Source organism: Aquila chrysaetos, chromosome 11, assembly GCF_900496995.4.
Source record: "Aquila chrysaetos chrysaetos chromosome 11, bAquChr1.4, whole genome shotgun sequence".
NCBI classification, from domain to species: Eukaryota; Metazoa; Chordata; class Aves; order Accipitriformes; family Accipitridae; genus Aquila; species Aquila chrysaetos.
Window position 1 is genome coordinate 22821886 of NC_044014.1, and position 15759 is coordinate 22837644.

The 15759-nt window shown below is 60.6% G+C and overlaps 2 protein-coding genes across 10 annotated transcripts in view; both read right to left on the bottom strand.

The window, feature by feature from the left end:
* Positions 1–125: 125 nt before the first annotated feature.
* Positions 126–10669, bottom strand: TMEM150A (transmembrane protein 150A). Its single transcript, XM_030030856.2, has 8 exons — positions 10202–10669; positions 9964–10082; positions 7641–7688; positions 5291–5362; positions 5062–5129; positions 4834–4961; positions 3676–3853; positions 126–1879 (listed from the first exon to the last, which is right to left on the bottom strand). Exons 1-8 carry the CDS (start codon positions 10667–10669, stop codon positions 1635–1637), a joined length of 1326 nt encoding a protein of 441 aa, XP_029886716.1. The 3' UTR covers positions 126–1634.
* Positions 10670–14014: 3345 nt separating this feature from the next.
* Positions 14015–15759, bottom strand: part of GBF1 (golgi brefeldin A resistant guanine nucleotide exchange factor 1) — a 110652-nt gene continuing 108907 nt past the window's right edge. For all 9 annotated transcript variants that reach the window (XM_030029926.2, XM_030029925.2, XM_030029924.2 and 6 more), the window contains one exon: positions 14015–15683. In XM_030029926.2, the coding sequence (XP_029885786.1) occupies positions 15397–15683 (287 nt within the window). In that variant the 3' untranslated portion in view covers positions 14015–15396. The remainder of the gene's footprint in view (positions 15684–15759) is intronic.

A 15759-nucleotide genomic window follows, 5' to 3' on the forward strand; every position in this document is an offset into this window, starting at 1 on the left:
CGGGCTCACGGCTGTGCCCCGAGAGCCGCAGCACCCTTCGTCCCCCGGCCCTTTGGACCCTCGCCCCAAAGCTGGTCGCTACCCTAGTCCTGCGCGGTGGGGAAGGACGGTCTGCCTCGCCCTTGGCTGATTTTCACTTTTATTATTGTAAATTCACTGTTCTCTCTTGAGATATATATATATATTTAAACATATATTAGATATAAAAGTCAGAAATGCTCCTCTTCAAACTACATATACTGGTGGATTTATAGGCCAATTTTGAAAAGGTGGGTCAATCAGGAAGCCCGACCTGATCAATGCACACAGCAGCAGCAAATGCCCCTCTCCAGGGACAAGGGAAAATTTATATATATATATATCTATATGTGTGTGTGTGTGTGTGTGTGTGTGTATATATGTAGAGCTATATATACACACACACGCATTCATCTCCCTCTACACCTCATCCCCCCACCCCAGCCCCCTGCCCAGGACGCCCCAGGCTGGGGCCGAGCGGGACAGGCTCTCACCAGGCAGGCGCTGGCCAGGCTGAGCGCTGGAGAGGGCACCAGAGGACGGATTTCGGAGTCCCAGCAGAACGGGGTGCAACCTTCCTCTGTTCCTACAGAAGTGCTTCCCCTTTCCGTGCCTGCGCTCCCTGGGTGGGAGGGCTGGCAGCAGCCCACCCCTGCGCTGGGAGACTGGGGCTGGGGTGTGCCGGCTTCCCGGCACGACAGCTTAGGTTGGCTGTGCTATGGAGGGGAAATCTACTGCTCTGCAAGCACTGTGCTTGCAGGACATCCCCGGTGTGACAGTAAATGAGGAGACCCATTTCCTAACCTAGCTGACTGCCAGGGAGCATGGGAATGCCATGGCCCAAGAGGTGAAACCTGCCTCAGCAATTCTCCTCCAAGCTGAAAAAATGTGGGAAAGTCATCGGCTGGAGGCATGGAAGGCCCCAAGCAGCAAGAGCCCTGGTTGGGAAGGCCAGTGCGGTCCAACTGGGGCTGCTGGTGTCATCAAGGCACTACCCCCACCCAGGCAGGCAGGCAGGGAGAGACAACCCCCCCTGCCATCCTCACCGCGGGTGCAGACAGACTGACACTGCCATCACCTCCCGAGGAAGGGACAAGGCACTCTGGGTTTTTGGCTCCTCTGACAGTCACAGCGGCCGGCTGGAAGGCTTGGTCTGCAGAACCCTACCCCAGTGGCCGTGGACGAGGGAGGAACAGTGATCCCCCCCTCCCCAGCACACCAGGCTTGCGTGGTGAGGGGAGGGTGAGCTCCCTATTCCCCCATGTCCCTTACAGAAGGGGGCCTCTGTATGATTGCCTCCGACAGCCCCCGACTCAGACGGGGCAACCCCAGAGGCACAGGGGCAGATCCTGGCTCTGCCAATAGCAGCACTGGGCTGGCACCACAGCAGTGACCCCAAACCCTGCGGGCAGAGAGGGGGCAGCTCCTGCAGGGGACACCGGCTGCCAGAGGAGCGCCAGCCACAGCTCCCACCAGGAGGGGAGGGCACCGCACGCCCACGCGTGCACACACACGCACCCCGAGGCAGCCGGGGTCTCGGAGACGTTCAAGGCGGAGGAGTCACCGGCAGAGCCCTATTTAGGGGTCTTCCACTGTGACCCTGCCTCCCGCGGGGGTCAGGCCATAGCCAGGCCCTCCGCGTGGCTGTGGATGTGGGCCGTGCTGGACACGCCACTCTCGCCTTTGTAACTTTTGGGAGCCCGGCTGGCTTTCAGCAGGACCAGGAAGGTGTCTGTGGAGATGGCCCCAAACTCAAAGGTGAAGGTGCCGTAGAAGACCAGGACATCGATAATGAACATCCACTCGCACAGGGCGGCCACATGCTGCAGCACGAAGCTCTCCTGGATGAAGAACACACCGCCTGAGGGCATCCCCGTCAAGGAAAGCACAGCTGGACACCAACCACCCCATGGAGGACCACATCCCACTGCCACTGCACACTGGGGCGGCCATGAGCAGACACCCTCCGCAGGAAACACACCACCACCCCTAAAACCAAGAAACCCCACATGCTTCTCCCAGCACCGGGAGGGCCCTGGCACGGGTGAGGCGGTGGCACGCGTGCCCAAACCAGCCTCAGTAAATCATGGGACTGACGTGCAGATTTTCTGAAGAGGCCAGGGCAGGGGGAACTCAGGCTGCAGCCCTCAGGGCAAGCCAGGTGCCCAGATGCCTCACCCTGCCCACACCCCTCCCCTCTTCCTCAAACCAGGCTGATGCTCCCCATCCTCCCACAGGATGCAGTCACAGTTGATAAAACTCATCAGCCCTCCATCCCCTCGGTAAGGGCGTTGGGGCCACTGCATCCCAGCCCCGCAGCACCTCCTGTCCCCCTGCGCTGCCGTCTGGCTCGCCCCAGAGAGGTGGACTGCTCCCTCTCCTCCAGGTCCTACCGCTGCCAGAGCTTCTTTATGCTTCTCTTAGGCCCACTGGGGATCTCTAGGGAAACCTACTGCCAGAGCCACCACGGGTGAGGGGAGGAGGCAGGTACATCCCCCAGGCCTCCAGGTGAAGCCTCCGGCAGTACCCTGCCTTCTGCCAGCGAGACTAAGATCTGGGAGAGCTAGAGGGGCAGGGACCTGACCTGCGCAGGGTAGAGCCCTCTGCTCACTCCCCCATCCCACCAGGAGAGGTCCCAGCCCCTTCCCCACACCATCCTCACCACGGCTCACTGCTTTCCCACTTCCAGTCCCCAGTGCTTACAGAGCAGCATGGCCATGGCAGACTCCCTTGTCCATACATGCCCTGCCTGTCCCTCCCAGCTGGCGTGGCACTGCAGTGCCTCCTGCCCTTCCCAGCTCCCTGCCTGCTTCCCGGCAGGGAATGCCTGCCTGCTGCAGTGACAGAGCAGGACCCTCTGGCACGTCCCAGGTCCACCAGCACTGCCCAGGCTCCTCCTGCACTGCTTGCCCCAGCCAGACCCCAGCCAGCCTCTCTGGGACCTGTGGACACCACATGCTTTTTCCCCTTCCTGCCCAATAACCACCACCTTGTTGCCCAATTTATCCCTAACCTCAGTCCCAGATAAACCCTTGGCTCCCTGGCCACACACTCGGGGCCATTCTTCCAGCCCCGCTCTGCCTGCTGCTGTGCCCTCCCTCCCTGGTGTGGTGTTTGCAGAGCCCAGCGTCTGGTCACCAAGCCCTCCCTTGTCCCACGGGCAGGTTGGCCGGCAGGTGCTGGTGAGCCCTGGCTGGCAGAGGTGCTGCCATACGTCCACCTGGCAGCCGCACAGAGCGCTTTTGTACTCAGCTTCGGCCATATAGGTAACTCAGACGGATTTTGCATTGCCAAAGGCTCAACATACCTTTGTCTCATTAAAAAAACAACAATTAACCTTCCACTCTGCAAGGCGTGGGGCTGGAGCCTGCAGCGGTGGCTGGGCTGTAGCAGCCAGGGCAGGGCTGGTTTGGGGCATCCCAGCACCTCAAGAAATGCGCACCAGCATCCCTTCCCCTGCTCGGCCCCAATACTGCTGCTCCTCCAGCCTACAAGGGCAGCGAGCTGCCCACCCTCAGCCCCCTGCCCAGCCCCTCTCCTGGCACCGTGCCTCACTGGCAGACCAAAGGATGGAGGACGTGGGGCGCATACCCCCTGCGAGGACCGCCTTTCACCAGCCCATCCCAGATCTCCTCCCCACACCCTTCAGAAGGATACTGAAGACAAGGGTGAGGAAGGCCACAGCGGTGAGGATGCTACGTAAGTGGCCGGTCCAGTACTGCCCACGGGTTTTGGCCATGCGGTAGGTGAGGATGGACTGCAGGAGCAGGAACAGCATGCTGGTGGGAAAGGCCACCCCTGCCCCAATGTAGTGCAGCACCTTGGCGTGATCCACCTGCAGGGGAGAGACCAGCAGTGCCGGCACCCCAGGACGCACGGCTCTGCTCCAGGGGGTGGGCACGTGCCCAGGCAGGGGTGCAGGCGATGCCAGGAGCGGGTCTAGGCAGCTTGCCGTGAGCCCAACTCCTGGCTGAAGAGCAGATCTGGACCTGTTGTCTGCTGCTGGGATCTCAAAGCATTTCTGTTTCTTTCACCCATGGGGTGGTAGCTCCTGAGCCCCTTGGGCCAACAGCCCTGCCGTGCCCAGGTGCATGGGGCAGGGGCTGCCCTCTGCCCTGAGCAGTATCTGGGGCTGCCTGCACCCCCTCCTGGGGGTCACAGCCCTGCCTTCAGCAGAGCTGCTGAGCCACGGCTGGGACACAAGGGAGATCGGGGCCAGCGAAACTTCTCCCGGGGTGGCGGTGCCGGCAGCAGCCTCCTGCCAAGCGGAAGGGACCGGCTGCCGCAGGCAGAGGGCAGGCAGCTGCCGGGAGGCCGGTGCCTGGCAGTGCAAGCGTGGGGCCGAGCGCCGTCATCTGCCACCAAGCCCTGGACTGCTCCGGACCCTGCTAGCGCAGGCTCTGCCCAGACAGTTTCCTGGCATCGCCCCCGAGCAGCAAACATCCGCGGTGGGACGGCCGGGCAGCGTCAGCGTCGGCAGCTTGGCTGGCTCTCCTCTGCCCGGCCGGCACGTCCCTGCCCCGCGGGGTCACACGTCCACGGAGGGGACAGACTGTACAGAGGGTGTCAGATAAGGGCTAAACCAAACCCGGCAGCTTAATCTGGACCTGAAACTATGAGTGCACGAGCAAAGAGGAGTCCCAGCACCTGGGGAAGCATGGTGCCTGGCGGAAGCAAAGGAATGCATGGATCGGGGGGCTGGACCAAAACAACCACCCCAAATCCTACGCTGATGAGCGCTGCCACTGTCCTGCTCCAGTCAGGGCCCCCTCCCACCCTCCCTGCCCCCGGGGACCCCCTGAGGAGATGCCTTACCTGGAAGTTGCCGACCATGGTGAGGCCGGCGGCGCAGACCCAGCCGGTGGCCAGCCCCAAGGTGTTGAGGAGAGACGGCCCGAGACGCTCCAGGAGGTGGGCGTAGCGCAGCAGCCCCACCAGGATGACTGCAGGAGGGAAACACAGCCCTGTCGTACACCGCCGACGCCTGCGGCCCCCCCACCCCGCCACGCTCCTGGCCCCGCTCTCCCGGCAGCGGGCACTTACCCATGAAGGAGCCCAGGCTGCAGATGAGGCTGAAGAAGCAGCTCTCGGGAGGCAGGGTGCCACACTTGCTGTGGGGACAAGGCAAGGCCCAGGGAGCCCTCAGCCGGGGGGCACAGGGGTGCGGTGCTTGCCCCCCTCCCCATGACATGGTCCTGAGTTGCCCCAGGGGGGTTCTCGGAACGGCTCCCACCCCCGGCCGGCCCCGTGCTCCCACCCCAAGGCTGCTCACCTGACGAGGGGGATGTGGTCCAGCGTGCAGCAGGAGCCGGGGCCGTCCCCGCCACACGACTGGTTGTAATTCCTGCCGGGAACAAAGGGACAGGCTAGGAGAGCCGAGCTGCTGCCCGGGACCCTCCTGCCTCCCGCCCTCAGGCCCTGCAACGGTAGCAGACTTGCTCCCCAGCGAGCGCAGCCCAACTCCAGGGATGTGCCCCCACCCTGGGGACAAGCCCCTCCAGGGAGCGGCCCAACAGGGTCTTCCGGGAGCATCACGCCTGGGTTTCCACAGCCCGTCCCCCGCCTGCTGGCTCTGCTGCCCACCCGGAGTCCCCGCCTGCGAGGGAGAGGCCGTGGCGGGGCGGGGGGCTGCACGCACTCACTCCCTGGGTGCACGGGCCGGGGTGCTGGGCTCGGGGGGTTCTCGCAGCCCCACGCCCGCCTGCCAGCCCTGTCACACACATCCCCGGGGCGGGAGCACAGGTGGAGCCGGGCACGCAGCCACTGACAGCTCCGGGCTTGCACGGGATGGGCGGGAATGCCGAGCTGAGCGGGAAACGGCCCCCACAGCCACAAGCACCCCAGGGCCGTGCCACCCTGCCTGGGAGGGAGGGAGCTGCGTGAGGGGCTGGGAGGAGCTGCCTCAGGTGGGACAGGACAGGAGCAAGCCCCCGGCTGCCCTGGGGAGCCCGGCACACCCGCAGGGCATCCCCCCGGCGGCCTGTTGGCAGTCCCCGGCACCGCGGGGCCGGGGCAGGGCTCTGCTGCCCGCAACCACTGCAGAGCCCTGGAAGTGCCTCCTGCAGCCACAGACGCCCTGAGCCCCGGGGCCCGGGGACCCAGAGCTCTTATCGGCCCCAGGCACTTTCCTGTACCACAGCTGCTGCCTGCAACCATAACCAAATTCCTCCCCCCCGCCGTGGGGGTACGTGCCCTCTCGCCCTCCCGGCTCTCCTAGGAGCTGGCACACACTTGCAGTGGGTTTTTGGGTGCCCCTTTCCTGCAACATCATCCAGGCACCCGGCACCTCTGCCTGGCACAGCTGAGCAGGACTCTCTCCCCACCCTGCAGGCAGGGACCCCAAAGTCCTGTGTGCCCCGAAGGGCCCCCTCAGACACAGCCCCACGGTGGGGACGGGAGCTGTGGGGAGGCCGACGCCACCCTGCCCCTGGCCCAGGCTGACCATCAGCTGCCTCCAGCCGCTCAGCAAGTGCACGGTTAAAAAGGCCTTTTTGCCTTTTTGGAAAGGGCTGGGCTGGGCTCTGGTATTTTTTCAGTTTCCTCCTTTACTGGTGGCTTTGTTTTCCAACCACGAAACCCCAAGGCGTGGAGCCCCACAGCCTCCTCAAGGGCTGCTCTTGGGGCCGTGTTTGGTTTGGGAGGGACTGTTTTATTATTATTTTGTTTAAAGCGAGCAGCCTGAGGCCGGGAAGCATTATTCATCATTAAGGGCAACCGACACACACATTCTTCCCAGGGCAGAATCAGCCATCAGGCAGGAAATGGCAGCGGGTTTTTTTTCTTCCCCTTCTCCTTCAAACACTCCAGCAAGAATTAAACTAACATGGATTTTTCTGGGCAGATTTTTAAGGAGACACAACAAGCCAAAAACCCTGCAGAAGTTGGCAAGAGAGCCCGCGCCTCGTCCCCCATCCTGGGGTGCTGCAGGCAGCTCTGCCGGTGGGGTGGCTGGGCAGCGCGGGGCCGTCCTGTCCCCCTGGCACTGCCAGATTTAGCCTCAAGCAAGCAAGCCTCAACCTTTTCCATGGAGACACACGGCCCTCTGTAATTCCCTGACCACTTATTTTCATACTTTCTCCATGCTGTGTTCTTTCAATAGCTTCCTTCTCCCCGCCTGGTTCGCAGCAGGGCTGGACCGTTCACCGGAGCAGCCGTAACCACAGGCAGGCCTGGGCGGGGGAGGGAAGGCAGCTTTCGGTAGCCCTGCTTGGCCCTGGCATCCTCACCGCTTCGTGAACGCGGGGCCCAGCCTTGCCAGCAGCTAGTCCCCAAGCAGCTCTGCTCCCAGAAGACACTCGCAGACCCGACAGGAGACACACACTCTGGGGTGACTGCGCCGCGTCACTCTCTCCACCGTGTCTGCCAGGGAAGAAGGTGGCTCTGTGCCCCCTTTAATGCTCCCACCTGTCCCGTCATCCCCAGCCCCCTCCCAGGGCCAGCCTGGCCCCCGACCCCCACTTCAGCATGGTGATGGTGCAGGGGTGGGCTCAGGCCACCCAGTAGTCCGGCACAGCATGGCACGGTTCAAGTGGGACAGGCCTGGAGAGGGACCTGGCGTTACGGGGTCTTTAACCGAGCCGGTCCGTGGGGAAGGGCCCCTGCCGCCCCTCCCCAGACCTTACCAGTTGTGGACGGGGCAGATGTGGTTGTTGGAGAGTGCCATGGCGTACCTGGGGGAGAGACAACAACAGCGGTTACTGCAGCCACCCGCGTCCCTGCATCCCCGCTCCTGGCCCGCACCTGGGGCCAGCCCCTGGGACCAGCCGTGGGAATGGGGGGATACAAGCCCTACCTGCCTGCCAGGGGCCAGTCCTCACCCTGTGGCACCTCCCAGCTTTACAAAGCAGCGAAAAGAAAAGCAAGTGCGTGAGCCCAGTCCATGCTCCAGGGCGCTCCCGCTGCTGGGACCAAGTCCCCCTGCCCGGTACCCCCATCCTTGCCGAGAGCCGCCTCCTGTTCCAGTTCAGTGCAGCTGCGGCTGCTCCTGCGGGGCCTCTTCCCTGTCGCGCTGCTGTACTCCCCGGGCTCTGGGGGGCTGCTCTACCGCAGAGCCCCCCACCCTGGCGTTGGGGCTCTCCACCAGCCCGCAGCTGTGCAGGGTGTCACCTGATGGCCGCTGGGCTCTGCCGTGCTTCCCCCGGCCCCTGGCTGGCCAGCCCCCGGAGCTAAAAGAAGTCTGGAAAAGCAGCCGGTGCGTTGGCAGGGCATTTTGGGCAGATCAGCTCCATCAAGCATTTCACTGTGGAGTCACCCCTGCACCTCAGTCAGCGTAACAAGGGGTTCATGACATGCATCCCGCTCAGCTCCAGAGGGGTCTCAGCCCCGTGGCCCCCCAGCCAGCGAGGAGCCCTCCTGCCTGGGAGCTACCGCAGCGGGCGGCACCGCGCTGTTCAATCACCGCCGCCAGCGGCCATAAACAGCTCAGGTTAAAAATAGGCCCCGACACCGGTAAGAAAACCCCTCTCCCACCCGAGCTGGCCACCCAACAGCCGGGCTGCAAAAAGGATGATCCCAGTAGAGAGTCGCTGGGGCAAAGAGCGGGACAGCTGCGGGGGAACCAAGGGGCAGTGCTGCCTACCCCAAGGGCCGCCCACCAAGAGCATCGGCCTCCGCAGACCCCTCGCCCAGCCACTTCCCAGCACAGGTCTCCCCCAAGCACCCAGTCCCCATCCCAGCCCTCGGTGCCCTCCTGGGAGGGGCAATATGCCAAGAGAGGCGCAAATGGCACTGCCCTCCCCCAGGGGAATGTGGCCCCCCACACCCGCCCTGTCCCCCCTCACAGCTCTGCATCCCAGGCATGGCTGGCAGGGCCCCACATGGGCCACGAGCTCCCACATGCAACTGCTCGACCTCACCCTGCCACTGCGCTGATGAGGGACACAGTGTCGCCCAGGCAGCCGCAGGACATATTTGGGGCCAGAAAAAGGGCCTGAGACCTCCCCTCCCTGGGCAGCCCTGGCTGTGAGGACCATAAGCAGCACCTCCCACCCAAGCTGCTCTGGGCTGGAGGGGCATCTGCCCTCCAGGGCGACCCATGGGAGACAGCCAGGGCTTCACAAGGTGTCCAGGGGAAAAACTTGAGCGTGAGTTCCCTGCACCAGGGCCAGCATTTGGCTTTGTCATGAAGGAGGACGGGGGATACCACAGGGGTGAAGCTCTCAGAAGGACCCGCATGGTATGGGGTGTGTTTGTTCCATCGCACACCCCAAAAAGTCCCATCACCTACGCTGGGGCTCCCTGTACTTTTGGGAAAAGTCCCTCACCCAGTGCCCACCACCCCTGTGGTAGTGGCACAGAGGGCCTGATGGACCGGGGCAGGACAGCCCTGTACGACCAGCTGAGATCCCAGGGCCGAGACCCGGGGAAGGGGCCGGCAGGGTGGGCTAGTGCTGTTCACCCACGTGATGCGGCCTCTGCCCCCAGCACAAGGGACAAATGTCCCATAGCCCTCCCATCCAACCACATGGGATGGGTGCCCATGTGCCGGTTACAGCCCTGGCGCTGTGCGACCCGGGCTGGTGGCATCGCTCCCGAGGCCATTCCCGTGCCGCCTAAGCATCAGCCGCACTCACGCCTGGACCGAGGCACCCGATCCCACGGGGTGTCAGGGACACGAGGCCAGGGAGGCACATGCCAGTGCTGCTGCGGGGGACGCAGTGACCACGCAGGGTGGCTGCGAGGGGATGGAGAGCGCGGGAGCGACTGAGCATGCAGAAGTGCCCCGACATGACACGGGCCCGGCGGTGCCCCGCAACCCCCCGCCCCGCAGCATCCCGTAGCATCCTCCAGCCCCCTGCCCCGCAGCATCCCGCAGCATCCCGCCCCGCAATGTCGTCGTCCCCCCCCCCCCCCCGCAGCCCGGGCGACCCCATCCCCGCGGCCCCGTCCCCGCCGCCGGAGGGGTGGGGGGCTGGCGGCGGCTCCGGACCGTCCCGCGGCACTCACACGATCCACATGCCGGTGATGGTGAAGGCAGGCAGCGTGACGGGCAGGATCCCCCAGGGGGAAGGGGGGAGGGATGAAAGAAGGGATAGGAGAGGGGGAAGAAGGGGGAAAAAGATGCACTAATGATGAAGGGAGGAAGAAGGGCCGCGCTGAACATGGAGGCAGGGGGGGCAGGGGGGGGCGGGGCCGGGGCCGGGGCCGGGGCCGGGGCGGGGCCGGGCGGGGAGCGAGGTCCGGCCCTGCGGAGCCGAGCCGAGCCGGGACAGCCCAGGCCGGCCCCGCGGGCAGGCGGCGTCGCGGCGGGCAGGGCCCGAGTGGGGGGAGCGGCGAGGGCCCGGCGCGGCCCGCGCGCCAACGTGGCGGCCGCGCCGCCGGCCCCGGGGGGACGCGCCGGCACCCCCGGCCGGGCAGAGCTGCGGGAGGCAGCCGGCGGCGGGGAGCGCAGGGAGCCGCTAGCGCTCGGGTCCCGCGGGGCCGGCAGCCCGACCGGCCCCGCGAGCGCGGGCTGCCGTGCCTTCTCCTCCGCGGGAGACAAGCCGTGGCAGAGGGCCGAGCTCCCGCTCGGCAGACGCAGCGCCCTGGAGCTGCAGCCTGGAGCAGCCTTTGCCGAGGCCGAGTCGGACGGCAGCGGCTGGCTGCGGGGCGCTGGGGGCTCACCACCCCCCCCTCCAGCCCCAGATGATTCTCTCTCTGCCCCGAACACCATCCCGCCATGAGGCGGTGAGCTCCTCCAGCAAGCGTGACCCAAAGGGCGCTGTCTCAGCACAGGGGCGAGGCAGGAGGTACAGCGCCAGGTAACACCCAGGCACAGAAGACCTCGCTCGGTCCCCTCTTCTTCCTCGGGCGAAGAGGGTTAACGCGGGCTCAGCCTTCCCTCCTGAGGACAAGGCTCGGTTCGTGCCCATGTTGACTGATCTCGCGCTCTCGCTAAATGGCAAGACCTTGGCTCCCTCACACCCTGCAAGCCCCTGCCCACACACCCCGTTCTGACCTGGTTAGCCTGACCTCTCCTTTCCCAGACACTTTCTACAAATAGCTCAACTAGGAATTAAGTTTAGCAGCCACCCACCAACCCTACTGCCCAGAGCAGTTTTCAATTTTCTTATGTGGAAAACTTGAGAAGAGGAAGCGTAACTTCCCCTGGCAGAGCAGCCAGGCTACAGCAAGGCCACGGCAACCCCATTTCCCTATCGGTAACTCAGCAGTAACCCACCCTCCCCCCGCAGGGCTGCTTGCAGGCATGTGTTTACAGGTCCCAAAACATCCGGTGTAGCCAAAGGGTGTGTGCAGCCCTTGGCACCGGAGCGACTGGTGCTTGTGAAGCCTGCACCTTCCTGCTGCCTTCTGCAGAGAGGAGCGGCCCGGGAACAGCACCTGCCCTGGCCTGCGTGGGAGAGGAGCTCCAGCTGCCCACCACCTCACCCGGGCCGGGGTGCAGGTTATGCAACTGGAGGAGGAGTATTGCATACTGGGACTTGTAGTCTCGGGGGATCTCATCTTCCTACATGTTGAATCGCACTCCAGGCAGCCTCCTCGCAGGCCCAGGGTCTCTCCTTGCTGTTCAGCACATCAGTTCCCCGACCTTTTGCTGCAGGAGTTGCACTCCAGAACTTTGCTCCCGAGCAAGTTGCGCTCCCAAAGCTGTCTCCTACATTTCTGTCTGCCGGCGGACAACGGGCCTGGCCCTCCCTCTCCCGGCAGCCCCCTCGGCCACACGGCAGACGGCGGTGGGGTGCGGTGGGCACCGGGCCAGCGTGCAGCTGCTGCTGCCTCCAGCAGCCTTGGCAGGGCTCAGATTGCTCCCGGGCCACGGGGCGAGCAGTACAAACCCCGCTGGGCTGCCTTCCGCACAGGTGGAGCGAAGGAACAGGGCACCGTGGTTTCAGGCTACTTCAGGCTCCGTAACAGGCACAGATTTTTCCAGAGGAGTTCAACGGCTAGCATTTCTAGGAGCGAGGGTAACTTCTAAAAAAGCCAGCTCACTAGTGGAAGATACTTCGTGGAAATCTTTCCTACAGACCAGGTCTTCTGAGTATGCTCATATTCAATTTAACAATTGAATCTAAAGCATCAATGCTTCAGTTTCACAAGTTTCAGTGCCAAATTTATGTTTTACAGCCAGGGCTTATCTTTCCATAGGCCTTTCTCCCACTAGGAAGCTTCACACCAATAAGGAAAACACCAGCTCCACAGTAACACGTCCTACTGACACACGCTAAACCCCAATACTTATTTCTATTCTGTTTCAGCAGTGGAAGTTCCTGATGTAAATGTGAACACAAGAGGTACGTAAATCCAAACTACGGTGATGTCTGTCCAGCCTCCTCTGGAAAACAGTGAGTCAGACCTGTAAAAATGAGAAAGAAGTCCAAGACTAGAAAAAGTATATGTTGGGACAAACCTGAAAGCTAGTGTTGTGAACACCGCTCCTCACCAAAAGCTGCTGGTAGCATGACTATCTTATGTAATTTAAGTTACAAATATAGAGTTCAAGAGACTTATTGATAAAAATATGTATTACAGCACATGCTACCTGTCAGTTGATGCTGATCTCCTTTCGGTTCAAACACTTCCCCTGTTATTTTTTCTCTGTAACACATGAAACCTCGTTATTGCAAAATCCAAACAACATTCAAAGACATTTTTTCTGGTTTTCTAGTCCATTCCTATTTACAGTCTAGTGAAAACTGTTTAAAGTGCCATTCTGTCTGTCTTTCCAGCTGACATTCTTTCCATTCCAGTCCTGCTTCCTGCAGTTTCCTGGGGTGGCTTTTGCTTTGCACTGCAATTGTCTGAATTAAGATGTAATACTCTCAGTAGAAACTGGGTTTGCAAACCCAGTTTAAAATACAGCATCCCCCAAACAACTATCTGAAGGCAGCAGGAAAAACTGGGCTTTGCTATTAGCTGACACCACTCCAAGAAGCCAAAGGACTGTCCGGGGATCAGAGGGCAGTCGTGCTGACATCAAGGCACTTGACAATTGAGCAATGGTTTACGAAGAGTTAATCATCTAAAGGTTTCAGTGAGCATTTTGGAAACAGCTCAGAAAAACAGAGCTGTAAATAGAAGTGAAGGCTCGGAAATACAAGACAGAGAGGCAGGCTGGATACACAAGGGCCATGGGCAGCACAAGGATTCAAATATGTGAATGAAAACATCCAAGGGCTGGAAGGACACAATCTGGAAGCAGTGGAGGGTGAGGAAAAGGCTGCAGCAGTGAAAATATTCCAGGAATGGTGGAAATGGGGTAAGGGAACCAGGATTCATTAGCGGGACTTTCCTAGTATGTACATTACTCTTCCATTATGCAATATTTAGACCTTTGCTCAACCCCTTATCAAGCCTGCAGGAGTCTCTTGGAATCCTTGCGATAGAGAAGGCATTGGTACCTCATGCAGCTCTAAGGACACTGTGGCACTGCGTGGATCTTGCCGCAAGACAAAGTAGAAAATATCAGGAGGGAAGTATGTGCGGTTATCCTTACCTGTGATAAGCATTAGCCCTGGAATAGCCCAGGATCTCTCATGCCCTCTCCAAGTCCAAGTCATGTCAGTGGAAATGAGGATTTCTTCCTCATCAGACAGAAAATGCTCCTTTCTCCAAAGTCAGCCAGTTTGTGACCGAGGTCTGTGTTCTGGCTGCGTGCCGAGATGCCACAGGGCACCTGCTCCTCAGCCCTAGTCTCTGCCCTCAGTCCTAGTGGTGCATGAGCACACACCAACGTAACATCAGACATTTTACAGCCAACACTAAACTGTTGCCAGAAGCAAGAGCAATCTAGCTGTTACTGCTCCACTCTGCCCATGATGGGAACCATTTCTGCTTAGCACCTCAATGGCCAACCTCCACTGCAGCCCCCCTACAAGCTGACCACTTGTTAGGGCAAGTCCCTCCGTGCTCCCCACAGACAGAGCACACTGTTGGAGGATCCTGGTATATAGAGCCAGGGGGCTGGCAGCCAGGCACAGCACCTTGACAACTAAACTTCTCTCTTCCCAAAGCTCTGAGCCACAGAACTGCGACAGAAAAGGAATGCAACACTGGAGCATTAATTTACAGGATGTATTTATTACACTGTAAAAAGTCCATTGGATTTGTAGCCATTTACTCTGTATGTACACTGGTTGTACTCCAACCCCAACCGTAGGTTCCTCTCAGTACAGTATACACTGGGTTGGAGTCCCACCCATGTCCCTCCCAGTCACCAGTGGGATTTCCAAGATTGATATTACTGAGAATTTAGCCAACTAATTGAGAGAGGAGGAAGAACGGAGATGCAGCACTTGCCAGGCAGCCAGCTCTGTTCTGGGCATGAGGGGGTGGAAGAGCGGGACATCCTCGCTGCAAGGCAGAAGCACAAGAATGACTACCAGGGCCTCAGCTGCAGGGGCATTCTAGGTGGAGAAGGAGGTGGGCTCCCACAACTAGAAGATGCAGAAGGGTGCAATCTCTGCAGAGCTTCCAAGACAAAGCACAGCAGACTTGCTGGGCATCTGTCAGCAGGTAGCACAGATCCCCACATCTTCTCTGGCTGAAGAGGATGTTCTCCTAAGGAATGGGGCTGGACACAAAAAGGCCAATGTAGCGAGTGGTGGACAACACAGCACTGCTGTGCACCCTGGGGGAGTGGCTCCCCAAGCACTGTTTGAGAGATGGCCATGGTGCTCTGCTCTCAGCTCACGGGACTCTGCATTTCCTTCTTATCTGCTCAACTAGGCAGAGCCTTCTGAATTTGCTTCCTCCAACCAGAAAGCCTGATTACATTTACAGGAGGAGGAAGGAAAGCAGTGCTGCCCCTACCACGCTCCCCATCTGGCATGGGGATTGCTGTGATCCATGTTGCAGAAGGAAAGCACATGGCTACAGCAGACAAGAAGCCCTACATAGCAAGCTGGGAGCTGCACTGTAAGCAATCCACATTTCTACACAGAATTCTCAACCTGCTGATCCCAGGCATGCCCAGAGCCCAAACAAAGCAGTGCGACCAGAAGCATGGACAGGAAAAGCTAGGGAATGGCTGGGGAATTGGCCAGGGACTGGACTGAATAATCTGAGAGGCAGTCCTGTACTGCAGCCCCTCTCTGGTGCGACTTCTGAGTCTTCCCTCTTCACCAGATGAACTGGTGGTAGCTTGGTCCCAGGCTGCTGGGTGTGGACATTGCCTGGCCCCGAGACTGTGAAGGCAGGAAGGAGACTGGTCAGTGGAACTGGGCACCCCTCCAAGACGACAGGGATTTCTAGGCAGATTTCTAGGTGGTTGCCACAAGAAGGGAGCAGAACGTGATGTGCTCCAAGGGAATTGTGGCAGCAGCCCTTCTGCTCAGGTTAGCATCATCTTCTAAAACAAACATGCCCACTACCAGAGAACATTTGGCCAGCATCCTCCACCCACAAAACTTCCTCAGCAGACAGTTCTCAGACACCCTCAAACTAATTGACTTCAGAGGCTGTCATGGGGTCAGTGGGCCGTGGAGTGGCTAAGAGGGGAACAGGAGAGGTGGCTTCAATTAGGGCTGGGTTGAGAATGATTGGCAGAGTCATAGGTGGCACCCCAACCTGCAGGGGAGATGCAAGAGGCTGCAGGATGAGTGGTGGCTGTGCTGTCGTAGGAGGTATGTCTGTAACGGGGCTTGTCTTTGTTGGAGCTGATGCTGGGAAAGAAGGAGAGGCAGAGGTGCTGATGGTGGGTGAGGCAGGTGCAGTGGCTCTCTCAGACTCTGCAAAAAGCAAGAGAAAAAATAGATCCTTATACAGGCCCTTACAAAGTCACCTTTCAGCTCAAAGCTAAGCAGG

What these genes read in the sequence shown, in the direction of transcription:
- TMEM150A (XM_030030856.2), bottom strand. Translation starts at nt 10,669, where the DNA reads ATGGTGTTCGGGGCAGAGAGAGAATCATCTGGGGCTGGAGGGGGGGGT. An exon ending in GCTCGGCTCGGCTCCGCAGG is followed by an intron (nt 10,083 to 10,201) that starts GCCGGACCTCGC and finishes CTTCATCATTAG; the next exon opens with TGCATCTTTTTCCCCCTTCT. An exon ending in CCATGGTCGGCAACTTCCAG is followed by an intron (nt 3,854 to 4,833) that starts GTAAGGCATCTC and finishes TCTCCCCTGCAG; the next exon opens with GTGGATCACGCCAAGGTGCT.